Source organism: Microcaecilia unicolor, chromosome 11 (genome assembly GCF_901765095.1).
Source record: "Microcaecilia unicolor chromosome 11, aMicUni1.1, whole genome shotgun sequence".
Classification (NCBI taxonomy): domain Eukaryota; kingdom Metazoa; phylum Chordata; class Amphibia; order Gymnophiona; family Siphonopidae; genus Microcaecilia; species Microcaecilia unicolor.
In genome coordinates, this window is record NC_044041.1 from 3,456,464 (window position 1) to 3,474,989 (window position 18,526).

At 45.7% G+C, this 18,526-nt stretch overlaps 1 protein-coding gene across 3 annotated transcripts in view; it reads right to left on the reverse strand.

The window, feature by feature from the left end:
- CCDC60 (coiled-coil domain containing 60) overlaps positions 1-18,526 on the reverse strand; it is a 139,029-nt gene that overhangs the window by 21,729 nt on the left and 98,774 nt on the right. For all 3 annotated transcript variants that reach the window (XM_030219484.1, XM_030219483.1, XM_030219482.1), the window contains 3 exons: positions 17,799-18,060; positions 7,191-7,278; positions 4,248-4,340 (listed from right to left, as the gene is read on the reverse strand). In XM_030219484.1, coding sequence (XP_030075344.1) covers positions 4,248-4,340; positions 7,191-7,278; positions 17,799-18,060 — 443 coding nt within the window. The remainder of the gene's footprint in view (positions 1-4,247; positions 4,341-7,190; positions 7,279-17,798; positions 18,061-18,526) is intronic.

Here is an 18,526-nt window from a genome sequence, read left to right on the forward strand (position 1 = left end):
CAGAATGCAGCAATTAGAAGACTTTGCCATGGAAAAGAAATAAATATTAATAACGATCATTTAACTGCCCTTGGCTCTTGATTCACTCTATGGTCCAGTTCCAAATTCTCTGTCTAGCCCACTAAGTCCTACATACGGGAATCCTCCGGTATCTTTCATCTTTTATCATCCACTATACACTGGCTCTCTTAAGGACCGTCACTTAACATCCCTCCATATCCAGAACCAGGCTGGACTCCACTTAGTCCAGTGTATTCACTGCTTTATTGGACTGTTACCACTGAAGCCCCCACACAAGAAATCCCCATCTGCCCTAAAAATGTATTTGCCAGGAATCACTTCTCCTGAAGCGAACGGCCTAAGAAGAAGCCATTCAGCTTCTCTTTATATTTATTTTTCTCCCAGTTACTACTTATGGCTCCAGTACACTTTTTCTTCTTGGCACTGTCCCTTCCTAATTTGTTTCTCCATCTGAAACCACTGTACACTGCAGGAACACATTGTCCACCATCTGTATTCATCATCTCACCATCTCTCTTTTTCCTCTTCCTTTTTCTCAGCTCTCAACCTTCAACATTTCCTTCCTTCCATTCATCCATCTCCTTTCTATCTGAGTACATCTTGTCTTCATTGCTGTCGTCATACCTCTCCTACTCTTCTCCGTACTCTCTTGCTCCTTCTCCTGCTCTCCGCTGGGGACATTAATCCCAATCCTGGTCCTTCACATCAGCTCTCATCCTATTTGTGCAGGTCACACCATGATATCTCCAATCTAATTTCTGTTCCTCTCCTCTTCTTCCCTGCCTTTCTCGTGTGCTCTGTGGAATGCCCGCTCTGTCTGTAACAAACTTTCCTACATCCATGACCTCTTTATCTCTCGTACTCTCCATCTGCTTGCCCTAACTGAAACTTGGCTTTACCCTGAAGACTCTGCTTCAGTCGTGGCCCTATGCCATGGAGGTTATCTTTTCTCCCATACTCCTCGCCCGGTTGGCTGCGGAGGTGGTGTTGGGCTACTACTTTCACCCTCTTGTAGATTTCAACCTCTTCTTCCACCTCAGTCTCATTGTTTTTCTTCCTTCGAAGTCCACTTCATTCATGTATTTGCTCCTCTGCCTCTCTGAGTAGCAGTCATTTATCGACCCCCTTGTAAGTCCCTTTCTTCCTTTCTCATTGACTTTGATGCCCGGCTTTCCTTCTTTCTTGAACCTTCATCTCCTTCCCTCATTCTTGGGGATTTTAACATTCATGCTAATGATCCCTCTGACTCTTATGCTTCTCAGTTTCTTGCTTTAACATCCTCTTTCAATCTTCAACTGTGCTCCACTGCCCCCACTCACCAGAATGGCCACTGTCTTGATCTTATCCTCTTCTCAAACTGCTGACTCTCCAGTTTCTGTGCCTCAACTCTTCCCCTCTCTGACCATCATCTGATAACTTTCACACTTAAACACCCTCCTGCCCAGTCCCATCCAATCATAACCAATACATTTAGGAATCTTCAGGCTATTGACCCTTCTACTCTGTCCTCCAGTATTTCAAATCTGTTCTCTACCACTATGTTATCCAAGTCTGTCAATGAGGTTGTCTCTTCCTATAATACTATTCTCTCCTCTGCTCTGGATACTCTCGCTCCTCCCATTCCCCGTTCTGTAAAACATACCAAACCCCAGACTTGGCTGACCTCTAGAATCCACTACCTACGTTCCTGTGCCCGTTCTGCCAAATGCCTTTGGCTTAAATCCCGTGCCCATGCTAACTTCATACATTTCAAATTCTTGCTGACCTCCTTCCAGTCTGCTCTTTTACTTGCCAAAGAGGACTATTACATCCAGTTGACAAATTCTCTTGGCTCAAACCCTCAACGTCTCTTTGCCACACTGAACTCTCTCCTCAAAGTGCCTTCACCTCCAACCCCCCCTTCACTTTCCCCCCAAACTCTGGCTGAGTTCTTTCATGATACGTTTCACAAGATTAAACTTGAATTCTCAACCAGGTCACCTCCACCTCTCCTTCCCTTAGTCCATTTTCTCAATCTTCCAACCCCTGCCTTCTTTTCTTCCTTTTCTGAAATCACTGAAGAAGAAACTACACATCTTCTTTCCTCCTCAAAACTAACTACCTGTTCCCTCTGATCCTATTCCCACCCATCTACTTAACACTATCTCTCCTACTGTCATCCCGTTTATCTGTCATAACCTCAATCTTTCACTGTCCACTGCAACTGTCCCTGATGCCTTCAAACATGCCGTAGTCACACCACTCCTTAAAAAACCTTCATTGGACCCTACCTGTCCTTCCAACTATCGCCCCATCTCCCTCCTCCCTCTCCTATCCAATACTTGAACGTGCTGTTCACCGCCGTTGCCTTGACTTTCTTTCATCTCAAGCTATTCTTGATCCACTTCAATCTGGCTTTCGCCCCCTTCATTCAACTGAAACAACGCTTGCTAAAGTCTCCAATGGTCTGTTCCTAGCCAGATCCAAAGGTCTCTATTCTATCCTCATCCTTCTCGATCTATCTGCTGCTTTTGACACTGTTGATCACAGCCTGCTCCTTGATACGCTGTCCTCACTTGGATTTCAGGGCTCTGTTCTTTCCTGGTTTTCTTCTTATCTCTCCCAGCGTACATAAGTACATAAGTACATAAGTAGTGCCATACTGGGAAAGACCAAAGGTCCATCTAGCCCAGCATCCTGTCACCGACAGTGGCCAATCCAGGTCAAGGGCACCTGGCACGCTCCCCAAACGTAAAAACATTCCAGACAAGTTATACCTAAAAATGCGGAATTTTTCCAAGTCCATTTAATAGCGGTCTGGACTTGGAAAAATTCCGCATTTTTAGGTATAACTTGTCTGGAATGTTTTTACGTTTGGGGAGCGTGCCAGGTGCCCTTTAGTGTATACTCTAGTGGATCCTCTTCTACTTCTATCCCACTGTCAGTTGGTGTACCTCAGGGATCTGTCCTGGGACCTCTTCTTTTCTCCATCTATACTTCTTCCCTTGCTACTCTGATCTCATCCCATGGTTTTCAGTATCATCTTTACGCTGACGACTCCCAGATCTACCTCTCCACACCAGAAATCTCAGCCGAAATCCAGGCCAAAGTATCAACCTGCCTGTCTGACATTGCTGCCTGAATGTCTCAGCACCATCTGAAACTAAACATGACCAAGACTGAGCTTCTTATCTTTCCCCCTAAACCTACCTCTCCTCTTCCCCCATTCTCTATTTCTGTGGATAACACTCTCATCCTTCCTGTCTCATCTTCGACTCCTCCCTCTCCTTCTCTGCACATATTCAGCAGACTGCTAAAACCTGTGGTTTCTTTCTCTATAATATCACCAAAATTCACCCTTTCCTTTCTGAGCACACTACCAGAACCCTCATCCACACTCTTATCACCTCTCGCTTAGACTATTGCAACTTGCTTCACAGGTCTCCCACTTAGCCATCTCTCTCCTCTTCAATCTGTTCAAAATTCTGCTGCACGACTAATATTCTGCCAGTGTCGTTAAGCTCATATTAGCCCTCTCCTCAAGTCACTTCACTGGCTTCCTATCCATTTCCGCATACAGTTCAAACTCCTCTTATTGACCTAAGTGCATTCACTCTGCAGCTCCTCAGTACCTCTCCAATCTCATCTCTCCCTACATTCCTCCCCGGGAACTCCATTCACTGGGTAAATCTCTCTTATCTGCACCCTTCTCCTCCACTGCTAACTCCAGACTCCGTTCCTTTTATCTTGCTGCACCATATGCCTCGAATAGACTTCCTGAGCCGGTACGTCAAGCTCCATCTCTGGCCGTCTTCAAATCTAAGCTAAAAGCCCACCTTTTTGATGCTGCTTTTAACTCCTAACCCTTACTCACTTGTTCAGAACCTTTATTTTATCATCCTCACATTAATATTCCTTTATCTCTTGTTTGTCTGTCCTAATTAGATTGTAAGCTCTGTCGAGCAGGGAATGTCTCTTCATGTTCAAGTGTACAGCGCTGCATACGTCTAGTAGCGCTATAGAACTGATAAGTAGTAGTAGTAGTAATGTGGTGAGTGTTGGCAAGGCAGGGCTTATACTTATTTGTAAAGCTTCAGGTAGGATTGTGAATGACATTAATAAAGCTGTAAACTGCTTAAACGTCATTCTGATGGTGAGTGTTATCGAATTTATGCTGGTGGGATCTGGAGCGATGTTTTTGTTCCCTGGGGCCCTGTTTACTTTCTCAGATCTCATGATTCACTTACCTTTTACAGTTCTCTGCTTCTGTTCTCATGTTGTCTGTCTCATCATTAGCTGAGTTGCAGATTTTGTCCTGGTTTTTATACTCAGCTGCTGTCCTAAAACACAAAGACAGGATGGAAATATGGCAGGAATTCCGGCAGCCCATTATCCTGCCCTTACTACAAGCAACACACAGACACTCCGCTGCTTGTCCTGTTTCAGAGACACCAGACCTCCTTCACTCTGTCCCCCATTTCAGAGACAGTGATTATTGCATTGCCTCTACTGTGTTCCCATTCCACTATTAATACAAACTGTCTCTCCCGATCCAGAGACAGTGCACAGTGACATAGTAACATAGTAAATGACGGCAGATAAAGATCTGTACGGTCCATCCAGTCTGCCCAACAAGATAAACTCATTTTACTCAAAAGCAAATGCAAGCGCTACAAGTCAACAGCGCTCACCCAATGATCAGAGCTGGTGAGCGCATGTAATAACACACTGGCCAGCTCCGAACGCAATGAGCATGCAAATGAATGATACAGGGCTTCATCTATTCCTCCCTAATGCACAGCGGGCAGCGTGCCAAACAAGAGTGTTGCTCCTGCGACAAACCCTACGCCAGCTCAGAGCTGGCGTTATGGTCTGCAGAGCATTGGGGAAAATGGACAGTCCTGTCCAGCACGTTTCTGCATGCTAGCAGGCCTCCCCATCCCACTCCAGACAGGTGGCCTGACATCCCCCAACAGAGCACCCGACACCCCCCTAGTGGTCTAGCACTTCCCAAGTCCACTGCTGACACAGCAACCCTGACCCTCACCCGAACAGAGAGGGCTCGAGGTCCAGTGGACTTCCAGCCCTCCCCCCCAGTGGTCTAGTGCCCCTCCCAAGCTTCCCTCCCCTCTGTGTACCTGAAATGATGGAGGAGGGAGTAGCACTCCCTCCTCTTTCCAGCACCGCCTCCAAAATGGCGGCGCCCTGCCCTGAGTAGGGCTTCCCTACCATATAATGGGGTCAGGGGGATTGGGAGGTGCTTGGTCGGGGGAAGGGGTTAGTGAGTGCTAGACCACTGGGGGAGGGGGGTGTCAGGTGCTGTGCCGAGGGCTGGGGGTATCAGGTTCTCTGTTGTGTGTGTGGGGAGGGGGGTTGGGGAGCGCTAAACCATCAAGGGTGTATCGGGGTGGGATGGAGGGTCTCCAGCTGTTTGACAAGTCTGGATTTTTTTTTTTTGTGACATCCTGGACCTGTCAAACAACTTCTACGGGAGGATTGTGCTTTGGGTTCATGCCCAGGCACAATTCTCCTACGGAAGTACCCCTACGATAACAGCTAATAGCGTGCTTAAATTTACATGCTATTAGCTGTGATCCTAGGGGCGAGAATGTCCCACACGGTTCCAGAGCTTCTGATCAGCTGCCTCCTTTTTTATACAGTAATGCTTCTCGAAGTCCACAGACAATGCCCAGTAGCCCCTGAAACCTACAATCTTGTGCAAACAGTTGCACATTACTTGGCAATTGGGTGGTAACTGGTGCTAACAACCAATAAACGGTGATAGTTTGTCGTTCTGCTCTACTTTTCTGTTAGTTTCTGCACTGCCCAGTTCCGCCAATCAGTACAGGCGGTAAAACAAGTTTTAATAAATTATTGCAGTTACAGGGCATAAGTGAGCTTACTCGGTATTCTGTAAACTTTTAGCGCTCAAAATCTATACAGCATTAACTACAAGGGGGTGGGTCAGGGCTGCGTCAAATATTTATGCGCTCAGCTAATAGAATCATGTCAGTTACGCAGGAAACTGCAACAGTTACACCAGCACCGACATGGTGGAAGTGGCTGCACCTAAGTGCGGTCTTATGCGCATAACTGCTGATCTAGAATCCGTGTTTAGCACGTAGCATCGCAGGGCCTCACTTTAGGTGCCAGGGCGCTAGTTACGGCACCTGTTTTAAACCTATGATATAAAGAAAAGAAGGCGGCAAATAGCCAAAATCACATGTACATTAAGATGTGATCTCTTGTACTAACCCTTCAGCTGGTGTAAATGTCTGTAGCTAGATACTAGAATTCTATTATTTACATGTGTACCTGTGAGCTCCGCCCATGTTCTGCCGAACCCCACCCAGGCTCTGCTCAAACCCCGCCCATGTTCTGCTCAAACCCCACCCATGCTCTGCTCAAACCCCACCCATGCTCTGCCCAAACCCCGCTCATGCTCTGCTCAAACCCCTCCCATGCTCTGCTCAAACCCCGCCCAGGCTCTGCCCAAACCTCGCCCAGGCTCTGCCCAAACCCCACCCGTACTCTGTCCAAACCCCGCCCACACTCTGCCCAAATCCTGCCCATGCACACTGAACAGGCACAAGCTAAATTCCCCTTCTCTACAGCACAATCGAGTACTTTTACATTGCTAGGTATTTTATCAGTGGCCATTTATCCACGTGTGTAGCCACATATGTGGAAAACGACTTTACATTACCCCCATTCTGGGGTCAGTGTCTTCAAATGGGTTAGTTTTGCACCTATCATGATAGCTGTGATCCTCATTCCTAAGCCAGGGCACGTGAAGTATGATCTCTCATATTTACTGCCAACACTCACTGTAGCACTTGCATCGTATGAAAGAGCTTCCCTCTGGGGTTCATAACACGTAACATGTATAGGCAACTTATCAAAGTGCACTTGAAAATTCCTTTTAATCAAGCCTGAGCCTCCCAATTCAAAGGGAAATCGTTCTGCATCTTTCTGCCGCATTATCTTGTCTCTTCATTGCTTGCTGACTACCTGTACAGTTGCATGTTTCCTCTGTTAATTTAAGTGATTTGATTTATTGATTTATTATTCCAGCATTTACAAAGCATGAAAGCGGAATGCAATAAAAAACATCAGGATAACCATAAAGCAAACAGTAATAATAAAACAGAAGTGTGTACAAACACTGAATTTTGAGGAAAGTGACATACCAAGCCAGCTTGATCTTCTGAAACCTAACATCAAGAGCCAAATCCCTGGCGACGTGTGCTTGAATCATCTCCCTCAGTATCCGTAGAGCTTATGGAAAAAAGATCGACGACATTAAACAAAATAAAGAGATACAATCACGCATGACAGAGCAACACCCACAGAAACTCATACAAAATCCCAGGGAGCTTACAAATGTCGTCACAAGCTGCACGCAAGAACCAGGAAAAAGAAAAGTCATTCCCTATAGTACCTGTTATCCCAGAAAAAGAACCGCAATAAACAGAGCCAGAAGCACTGGAACATTTCCCCCGTTTTGTATCTATGGGATAAATGTTTCGTAAACTGAAATCAAAATAGGAAAAGCACAGACTGTACACCCCTCGCAGTAAAATTACTACTACTACTACTTAACATTTCTAGAGCACTACTAGGGTTACGCAGCGCTGTACAGTTTAACAAAGAAGGACGGTCCCTGCTCAGAGGAGCTTACAATCTAAAGGACGAAATGTCAAGTTGGGGCAGTCAAGATTTCCTGAATAGAGGTGTAGTGGTTAGGTGCCGAAGGCGACATTGAAGAGGTGGGCTTTGAGCAAGGATTTGAAGATGGGCAGGGAGGGGGCCTGGCGAATGGGCTCAGGGAGTTTGTTCCAAGCACGGGGTGAGGCGAGGCAGAAAGGGCGGAGCCTGGAGTTGGCGGTGGTGGAGAAGGGTACTGAAAGGAAGGATTTGTCTTGACAACGGAGGTTACGGGTAGGAATGTAAGGAGAGATGAGGTAAGGAGGGACTGCAGATTGAGTGCATTTGTAGGTTAGTAGGAGAAGCTTGAACTGTATGCGGTACCTGATCGGAAGCCAGTGAAGTGACTTGAGGAGAGGGGTGATATGAGTATATCGGTCCAGGCGGAAGATAAGACATGCAGCCGAGTTCTGAATAAAATAAACCAGAATTGGAAAAATTAAGCAAAAGTGTGACAGACCTATGGAGAATGAATCAGTGAACCCTACGGTCTAGGGTTCCAACAATCATTCCAAGCAACCACTTGTAAAAAGGAAGCTTCAAACAAACTGAAACATATGAAAATGGTAAGTAACCAGAGCCTCCGCAGCAAACCTCCCGAGAGTGGCAGAATCATGGGCTACAGAGCAATGTCCTGAAGACGGGTGGAAGGAGGGGAACAATCTCCAAAGTTCTAATGTGGCTCTCAAGCCACACACACTGTCATAGGAACATAGTAGATGATGGCAGATAAAGACCTGTATAGTCCATCCAGTCCACCCAAACAAGATAAACTCATAGCAAAAGACACGATATAATACTACAGTTCTGTCTCCAGCAGCCCTAAAATGTGATAATGCCTTTACTGTTGTTCTCACTTCTAAGGGTTTTCACTGCTGCCATCATTCCCTGCAAAGATATACGAGCAGTGCATTCTGTGTAATGTAATCTCACATGCACTGCAGCAGCCACCCCTGCTTGTCTGTATAAGGTTTGTTACTGGCGGTCTATTCTCTTGCAAAGGCCTCCTTCCTTTCTCAGCCGAGCTCGATTCCTTTGTTTACCTCCGGTCATTTCCTGACTATTTCTACTATCTTTGTTCTGATGGGTCAGAAGGGTATGACCTGTCTCTCCAATTGAGGACTGCCCTCTAGGACCACCTCTTGTTACCTGTCCCTACTGGTCCCTTTACCTCCCCCTCCTTGGGCTTGTGTGTGCCTTTTCTGGACCCCTCTGGCCCTTGAGCTCAGACATCCTCCATCTTGTCTGGATAGGGTTACCATATTTTGTCCCCCCCCCCCAAAAAAGAGGACACGTGCCCCGCCCCACCACACACCACGCCCTGCCCCCTTTCACACACCACCCCCTTTCACGCCCTCACTCCGCCCCGTCACATTTTCCCCTCCCCCTGTCATACACCCCGCACCCCCCCTCCCTATCACCCCCCCTCCCCTTACCTTACTACTGCCCTGGTGGTCTAGTGACCTCTTTGAGGCAGGAAAGAGCCCCTTCTTTCCTGCCCGGAGCGCTGCCCTGCATGCATCCTTCCTGTTGGTGATGTTGGCGCCGATTCAAAATGGCCGCTGAGAGTTGCAGTCTCGCAAGGTCACTCCAACTCTCAGCGGCCATTTTGAATCGATGCCGAGATCACCAACAGGAAGGATGCATGCAGGGCAGCGCTCCGGGCAGGAAAGAAGGGGCTCTTTCCTGCCCCGAAGGCAGAAGAGGTCACTAGACCACCAGGGCAGTAGTAACTAAGGGGAGGGGAGGCTAGCAATCTGCCCGTTTGTCCAGATTGGCAAAACCCGTCCGGTTGCATGGACATGTCCTCAAAAACCCACCCGATAAATCCGGACATATGATAACCCTATGTCTGGATGCACATGTGTCTTGCTCCCTTGAAGAGAACTCATCTTTTTACCTCGTTCATTCTTTCTCAGAAGATTGTATGAATCTGCAACCCATCCCTAAACCATCTTCATTTACCTATCAGATCTCCCACCTCTGCCATTAAGCTTCTTTCTCTTCAAATTTCCATCTCCACCCTCCATTACAGCTCTCAGAACCTATGAAGTCTCTTGCCCTGGGGCAGTAACTTCTGAGAATCTACCAACTGTGAGTAAATTGGCCACGTTTATGCTGGCATTTGCTGCTGTGCCAAGGTTATACTGTCTACATAAGTAATGCCATACTGGGAAAAGACCAAAGATCCATCGAGCTCAGCATCCTGTCCCCGACAGCGGCCAATCCAGGCCAAGGGCACCTGGCGAGCTTCCCAAACGTACAAACATTCTATACATGTTATTCCCGAAATTGTGGCTTTTTCCCAAGTCCATTAGGAAACCGTCCAACCCCTTTTTATACTCTGCCAAGCTAACCGCCTTCACTACGTTCTCCGGCAACGAATTCCAGAGTTTAATTACGCGTTGGGTGAAGAAAGATTTTCTCCTATTTGTTTTAAATTTACTACATTTTCATCGCATGCCCCCTAGTCCTAGTATTTTTGGAAAGCGTGAACAGACGCTTCACATCCACCTGTTCCACTCCACTCATTATTTTATATACCTCTATCATGTCTCCCCTCAGCCGTCTCTTCTCCAAGCTGAATAGCCCTAGCCTCCTTAGTCTTTCTTCATAGGGAAGTCGTCCCATCCCCGCTATCATTTTAGTCGCCCTTCGCTGTACCTTTTCCAATTCCACTATATCTTTCTTGAGATGCGGCGACCAGAATTGAACACAATACTCAAGGTGCGGTCGCACCATGGAGCAATGTAACGGCATTATAACATCCTCACACCTGTTTTCCATACCTTTCCTAATAATACCCAACATTCTATTCGCTTTCCGAGCCACAGCAGCGCACTGAGCAGAAGGTTTCAGTGTATTATCAACGACGACACTGGTTACTTTTAGTACATATTTGTCTTAAGACGATATTACACTTTAAGAGACCAGAAACAACTACATATGTATACTCGATCTTGTTGCCATTTTCAGGGCAGAGACCATAGAAAGTCTGCCTCACACTATCCTTATTCTCCAACTACTGAAGCTGTCATCGAAGCCCCACTTCAGCCCATCCAAATCTGTCCAGCTATGATCAGGGCACAGACCGCAGAAGTCTGGCCGGCATAGGCCTTGGTCTCCAGTTTCTGAAGCCGAATCTGTCCAGCTATGATCAAGGCACAGACTGCAGAAGTCTGGCCGGCATTGGCCTTGGTCTCCAGCTTCTGAAGCCGAATCTGTCCAGCACTGGCTTTGCTATCTGATCACTGCTGAAGTTGCTTGATTCCAGGCCTTTGTGTTTATCCCATACATTTTTGAATTCCGTTACCGTTTTCATCTCCACCACCTCATGCGGGAGGGCATTCCAGGTCATTATTCCTGAGTCGGCCGCTCTGCAACCTCAATTCACGTCCTCTAGTTTTAGGTTTTCAAGCTTTTTTCATGCACCGTCACCTTGCATTTCATGTGCATGTCCATCAGTCAGTATTTTGTTTAGATTCATATAAAGAGTTTTCATTTCAGTATCGGGTGGCATTTCTGCCAGTATTCACTGTCAGGTCTTGTTATACAGAACACCATTAATTAATGTGGATTATATACACGTAATTGTCTGTTATTTATTTATAAGACGGTACATAATAAGAATTGTCTTTCTCATTTGTAGCTATTCATTAATTTTGCAATAGTCCTTTGTTAATCATTTTTCAATAGCTTGCATAACATACATTTTTCAAGTGATTATACATAGAACTAATTCTTTATGCCTGAGGTATAAAAGGCAACATTGACTGTATGTATATGTTTTTTGTGTCATATCATGATTTACATATCACATGATTCACCTGTTATAATTTAGATGTCTATCAAAAGGTCGGTTTACATACATTTGTTTCTACCTCCATCCTCAATCTCTTGCTCAGTGTATGTATGTATGTACGCATGAATGCACATGTGTGTGTATAATATATACACATCATTTTTATGAACCATGAAATTATATTATATACTAGTAAAAAAGACCTGTTTCTGACACAAATGAAACGGGCGCTAGCAAGGTTTTCCTCGGAGTGTGTATGTTTGAGAAAGAGTATGTGACAGTGACTGTGTGTGAGAGAGAGAGTGAATGTGCGAGTGTGTGTGTGTGTGAGAGAGTGAGAGAAAGTCTGGGTGCAAGTGTGTCTGTGAGAGAGAGAATGTGTGTGTGTGAGAATGAGAGTGTGTGCAAGTGCGTATGTGAGAGACAGTGTCAGATAGAGAGTGTGTGTTTCACACAGATACAGTGTGTGCGAGAGACAGAGTGTGTGTGAGACACAGACTCTCTGTGAGACTGAGTGTATGAGACCAAGAGAGTGTGTGAGTGACTGTGTGACACATAGAGAGTGAATGTGATACAGTGTGAGACATAGAGTGAGAGAGAAAGACATTGACTGTGAGAGAGAGAGTGTGTGAGAGAGAGAGTGTGTGTGACAGAAATACCCCACCCCCCCTCTCTGGTGTCAGGCCCCCCTCCCTCCCTCTCTCTGGTGTCAGGCCCCCCATCCCTCCCTCTGGTGTCTGAGCGTTACTGTGCAGGACACTGAGCTCTGGCTGTGCTTCAAGGAACTGACCAATCCTATTTAATAGAATGCACCTCCAACATTCTGAAGCTGAGAAACCTCGTGTGGTTGGTCACTTCTGCTTGTGACAAACCCGGAAGTACGTGATGTCAATTCAGGAGATGGATACAGAGAGCAGGAATGCCTCAGCCATGCAGTCAGCTTCAGAATGTTGGAGGTGCCTTTTATTATATAGGAAAGGAACTGACCAATCCTATTTAATAGAATGCACCTCCAACATTCTGAAGTCCAGAAACCTCGTGTGGTTGGTCACTTCTGCTTGTAACGAACCCGGAAGTACGTGATGTCAATTCAGGAGATGGATACAGAGAGCAGGAATGCCTCAGCCATGCAGTCAGCTTCAGTATGTTGGAGGTGCCTTTTATTATATAGGATGTGTGTTATATGTGTTATCATTGATTACAAATGAGACATTTTATTATTGGTACACACTTTTTTATGTTCATAATTTTTATATGCATAAATATATTTTGAAAATTGTTTTGAGGTTTCGTATTGTGTTTTGTTTTATATTGTTTGTATTTATCACTCATTGTATCATATATATATATATTTTTAGACTCCTGAAGCAAGCCTCAGGCCAAAACACTGTACCATGTTGAGTCTTTGATCAATAAACCTCTTTAAAATACCAAGATTACTTTCCTTGTTTCTGCAGTCTGTGGTCCATTTCCCCACCATCCTTTTGCCTCTAGTTCTACCGCCTTCCCATCTCTGGAAAAGGTTTGTTTGCGGATTAATACCTTTCAAATATTTGAACGTCTGTATCATATCACCCCTGTTTCTTCTTTCCTCCAGGGTATACATGTTCAGGTCAACAAGTCTCTCCTCATACGTCTTGTAACGCAAATCCCATACCATTTTCATCGTTTTTCTCTGACCTACTTAAAGTCGTTTTACATTCTTAACAAGATGTGGCCTCCAAAACTGAACACAATACTCTTAAGTGGGGCCTCATTGACAACTTGTACAGGGGCATCAACATCTCATTTCTTCTACTGGTTATAGCCCTCTCTATACAGCCTAGCATCTTTCTAGCCACAGTCACCACCTTGTCGCATTGTTTCATCACCTTGAGAGCCTCAGACACTATCATCCCAAGGTCCCCTAAGCTGTGCTTATCAATCTCGCTCTTCCTATCTGGTATATCTCCTTTAGATTTCAGCACCCCAAGTACATCACTCTGCACTTTTTGGCATTAAATTTTTATCTACCAAACCTTTGATCATTCTTCTAAATTTTTGGAGATCTTTCCCATGGTTTCTACTCCCTCTGGGGTATCCACTCTATTGGCTATCTTTGTGTCATCCTAAAAAAGCCAAACTTTTCCTTCTAACCCTTCAGTGATATCTCTCACAAATATATTAAACAGAATTGGCCCAGTACTGACCCCTGAGGCAGTCCACTACTCACCTTCCTTTCCTCCAAGCGAATTCCATTTATCACCACCCTCTGTCGCCTGTACTTTGGGTCCAAAGTTCAGCCCTCTCAGTTTATTCATAGAGTCATCTTTGAGGGACCATATCAAAGGCTTTGCTGAAATCCAAGTAGATTACATCTAGCTCATGTCCTTCATCCAGTTCTTTGATCACCCAGTCAAAGAAATCAATCAGATTCATTTGGCAAAAAACATGCTGCCTCGGATGTTGCAACCCGTTGGATTCTAGAAAGTTAACTATCTTTTCCTTCAGTAGTGACTCCATTATTTTTCCTACCACCGACAAGAGACGCAGGGGCATATCTGCGTGGGGCCACAGGGGCCTGGGCCCCCGCAGATTTCGCCCTGGCCCCCCTCCCGCCGCCAGCCCTCCCCCGCTGCCGTTTCTTACTTTTGCGCCGAGGTCCGCTTCCTCCTGCGCCTTTAAAAATATTTCTTCAGCTGGCGGGGGACCCCAACCCCGCCAGCCAACCCGAGGTGACGTCTTTCAAGTTCTTCGTCCGCCGTGGCCGACGTGCTGGAGTTGAGCGGCTGAATCCAGTTCGTGCGATGTCAGACTCCGAACTGGATTCAGCCGCTCAACTCCAGCACGTCGGCCACGGCGGACGAAGAACTTGAAAGACGTCACCTCGGGTTGGCTGGCGGGGGTTCGGGTCCCCCGCCAGCTGAAGAAATATTTTTAAAGGCGCAGGAGGAAGCGGACCTCGGCGCAAAAGTAAGAAATGGCAGCGAGGGACGGCTGGCGGCGGGTGGAGAGAGTCGCTGGTGGCGGTGGGGGGGTCCGGTAATGGCGGGGGAGGGGGGGCTAAAATGTGCCCCGTCCCTCTGGCTCTGGCCCCCCCTACCGCCGGAGGCCAGATACACCTCTGATGAGACGTACCGACCTGTAGTTTACCACTTCTTCCCTGTCTACACTTTTGTGAAGAGGGACCACATCCACTCGTCTCCAATCCCACGGGACCTCTCCCGTTTCTAAAGATCTATTAAATAAATCCTTACAAGGTCCCACCAGGATTTATCTGAGCTCCCTCAGTATCCTGGGTTGTATCCCATCCAGCCCCATAGCTTTGTCTACGTTCAGATTTTCAAGTTGTTTATAAGATGTTTTCTTCCAGGAACCGTGCAATATCCATTCCCAGATATACCCTCGGCAGCCGACTGCGGTCCTTCTCAAGGATGTTCCTCCGTGAACACCACCCTTTGCTCTCTGCTCAAAGCCGTTTTTTTTAGAATGCTGTACTAACCTCCAGCACGCAGCGTCCTAATGTACACACTAAAAACATATTTATGACTGAAACAGCAAATTAATGGCATGGAAATGCGGCTGTATATAATCATGAGCTCTGTCATGGACTGATAGAAGGGACTTCAAAGCTGGACTGATTTTTTTCCTCCTCTCCTTCACTCTCAATCCATAAACAATGTCCCTGACCTCTCACCCCCAAAATGAAAAGGTGGTGTAGGGCACATGAAAGGAACTTTTCTTTTTGTCTCCGTTATGCCAAGCTGGCAGGAGGGAGCTCAGACCTCTGGTGTTGGTACAGTGTTGGGTGTCAGAGGACATGGAGTTGCTCGCCATGCAGCAGTACAAGAGCTAAAGGAGAAGAAAGGAGAACATCTAGCCCACTACCCTGCTTCCAACAGTGGCCAATTCAGGTCTCAAGTACCTGACAGAATCCCAAAGAGTAGCAAGATTCATGCTGCTGATCCCAGGGATCAAGCACTGGCTTCCCCATGTCTGTCTCAATAGCAGACTATGGACTTCTCCTCCAGGAACTTGTCCAAACCTTTTTTTTTTTAAACTGCAAAGGACAAGTGGGTGAAGCTGAGCTCTGCACATGTTATTTGGGGGGGGAAAAAAACAATTTTTTTCCCCCACATAACATGGAGGAGTGGACTAGTGGTTAGGGTGGTGGACTTTGGTCCTGGGGAACTGAGGAACTGAGTTCGATTCCCACTTCAGGCACAGGCAGCTCCTTGTGACTCTGGGCAAGTCACTTAACCCTCCATTGCCCCATGTAAGCCGCATTGAGCCTGCCATGAGTGGGAAAGCGCAGGGTACAAATGTAACAAAAATAAAAATGTTTACCCTATGGTGATGTGAAGTTTCAGAAACTTTGGCTCACTCAAGCACAGGAAGATTCTTTTTCTATTTGTTTGATTGTTCCTTCCACCTTCTCACGCATTCGATGACCCCTGACGCAGGCCGTTGCTGAAACAAGGCCGAGTCGGGTCTATTGGGTTTGTTATTAATAAAGTTGAACTTCTCATATTGATTGCTCCACCTTCCTTGGATCATCTTGGCCTGCCATCTTTTTGGCCGAGGATCATCTCCTGTTTCTTTTACCAAACCTTTTTTTAAACCCAGATACGCTAACCACTGACGCCACATCCTCTGGCAACGAGTTCCAGAGCTTAACCATTCGTTGAGTGAAATAATATCTCCTCTAGTTCGTTTTAAAAGTAGTATCATGTAATTTCCTTGGGTGTCCCCTAGTATTTGTACTTTTTGAAAGACTAAAAAAATCAATTTACATTCTATACCGCTCAGTATTTTGTAGACCTCAATCATATCTCACCTCAGTCGTCTCTTTTCCAAGCTTGAGTGTCCTATTCCTAACCTCTTTAGCCTTTCCACCTCCACACAGATGCAAAGTAACACAGTAGATGACGGCAGATAAAGACCTGTTATGTCCATCCAGTCTGCCCAACCAGTCTGTGCATTCTTTTACCTGCGAGCTTTGCATAAGAGATCACATGATTTTATTTTTTTCCAATCTAATGGAAGATGGAAAGATTTATTTTTAAAAAATTATAGAGAATGTTTCTATCTGAGGACACAAAAACTCTCAGAAAATTTAACGGAATGGAATGAAACCAAAACCAGTATAAAAAGGACACGAATACAAAAATAGGCCAAATCAGACTGAGGGTTCCAGAGAGATAAACCCCACCCCCACCCCTCCCAAAAAATGACCCAATGCATTTTTATAGGATAAGAAGTTAGTTTCTGTAACAAAGAAACATTAATACAATGGGATGAAACTGCCTAACGCTCAAAAAATACCCACTGCAACTGCCCCCTTATCTCACAAACCACCGCATACCCAAAAACTACCCTACCTGCAACTCACCCACCACTCTAACTGCTTCTATCCCTCAAAACTACCCCTGCAACTGCCATGCCACCCTATAAGTATCCCCTCCCCCACAATCACCCCAACCCAGAATCTAAGCCCCGCAACTGTTCTACCACCCCACCTGTACCATCACCCAGCAAACTGCTCCACCTCAAAGAACCACCCCTGCAAGGGCCCCACCCCAAAAGCCACCATCCAACAAACTGCCCCTAATCCCCACAAATTACCCTAGTTCATCTAGCAAATGGCCACAGCACCCTAAAAACTGCCTCACCCCCCCAAAAAACAACTTACTGAGAAACAGCACATGAGAACACCAGACAGGCAATTTTTTTCTGTTCAGGATCCTCCCTCAAGGCCTTGCTTCGTCTAAATTTAAGACGGATCTTAAAACTCATCTCTTTTCTGATGACTTCTCTTATGGAGTAGTAGCCTAGTGGTTAGAGCACAAGTCTTGCAATCCAGAGATGGCCGGTTCAAATCCCACTGCTGCTCCTTGTGATCTTGGGCAAGTCACTTAACCCTCCATTGCCTCAGATACAAACTTAGATTGTGAGCCCTCCTGGGACAGAGAAATATCCAGAGTCCCTGAATGTAACTCACCTTGAGCTACTGCTGAAAAAGGTGTGACCAAAATCTAAATAAGTGAATTCCCAGATGGAGTCCCGAGGTCAGAGGTCATTTGTAGCGTTCCTAAGTTCCTTCCCCACCCTCTATCCTATCAAACATTGAAGTTCCTCCCCCTCCTCTCTCTGTAATCTCTGTCCACTTTAGATTTTTGCTCTCTCAAAGTGCTCCGAAGAGACTCCGAAAGAGTGGGGGTGGTAAACCTTATCAAACTTGGAACCTTGATCTGCAATAGCAACTTAGTTCAGTAAATAGTTCACAGTGCAAAAAAAAAAAGACACTCACAGTCTGACACTGAGTCATCATCTTCCCGACTTGCTTTCAATAAGATCAGGGAGCTGCTGGCCATGGAACTACTATCTTCGCCTTCCCTGTACCCCTCAGATGTCGGCATAACGGCTATCCCATAGTCAGTGAGGGAGGACATGCTGCCCATGGTCGGGGTGTGGTTGGAAGACAGACCGCTGAATCGGGAAACGCTCATGAAGGATGATTTCCGGCGAGGAAAGTACTGGCTGCGCATTGATTTCTGCAGAAATTTCTTGGTCTGAGGAAAAAAAAAACCCCCAAAACATTTATTTAAAATAGTTATCTATGACAAAGTTTTGGAGATTCATTAAACTCTTATTTCAGATGTCATTACATTAACAAAGGATGGAAAAGGACTTTTCTCAAACCTGAGTCAACAAATTCTCGATCAATTGCAAGCCTGTGGATGAATAAACAAGAAAATTTAAGGGTTGCCTACTGTTTCCACTTTTCCAGGACAGGTTTGCCCGAACGTTGATTTTGTCCTATTTGCATACATTAATCAATAGAAATCAAACAAAATAAAACATGGAAAAGAAAATAAGATGATACCTTTTTTATTGGACATAACTTAATACATTTCTTGATTAGCTTTCGAAGGTTGCCCTTCTTCGTCAAAAGCTTCGAAAGCTAATCAAGAAATGTATTAAGTTATGTCCAATAAAAAAGGTATCATCTTATTTTCTTTTCAATGTTTTATTTTG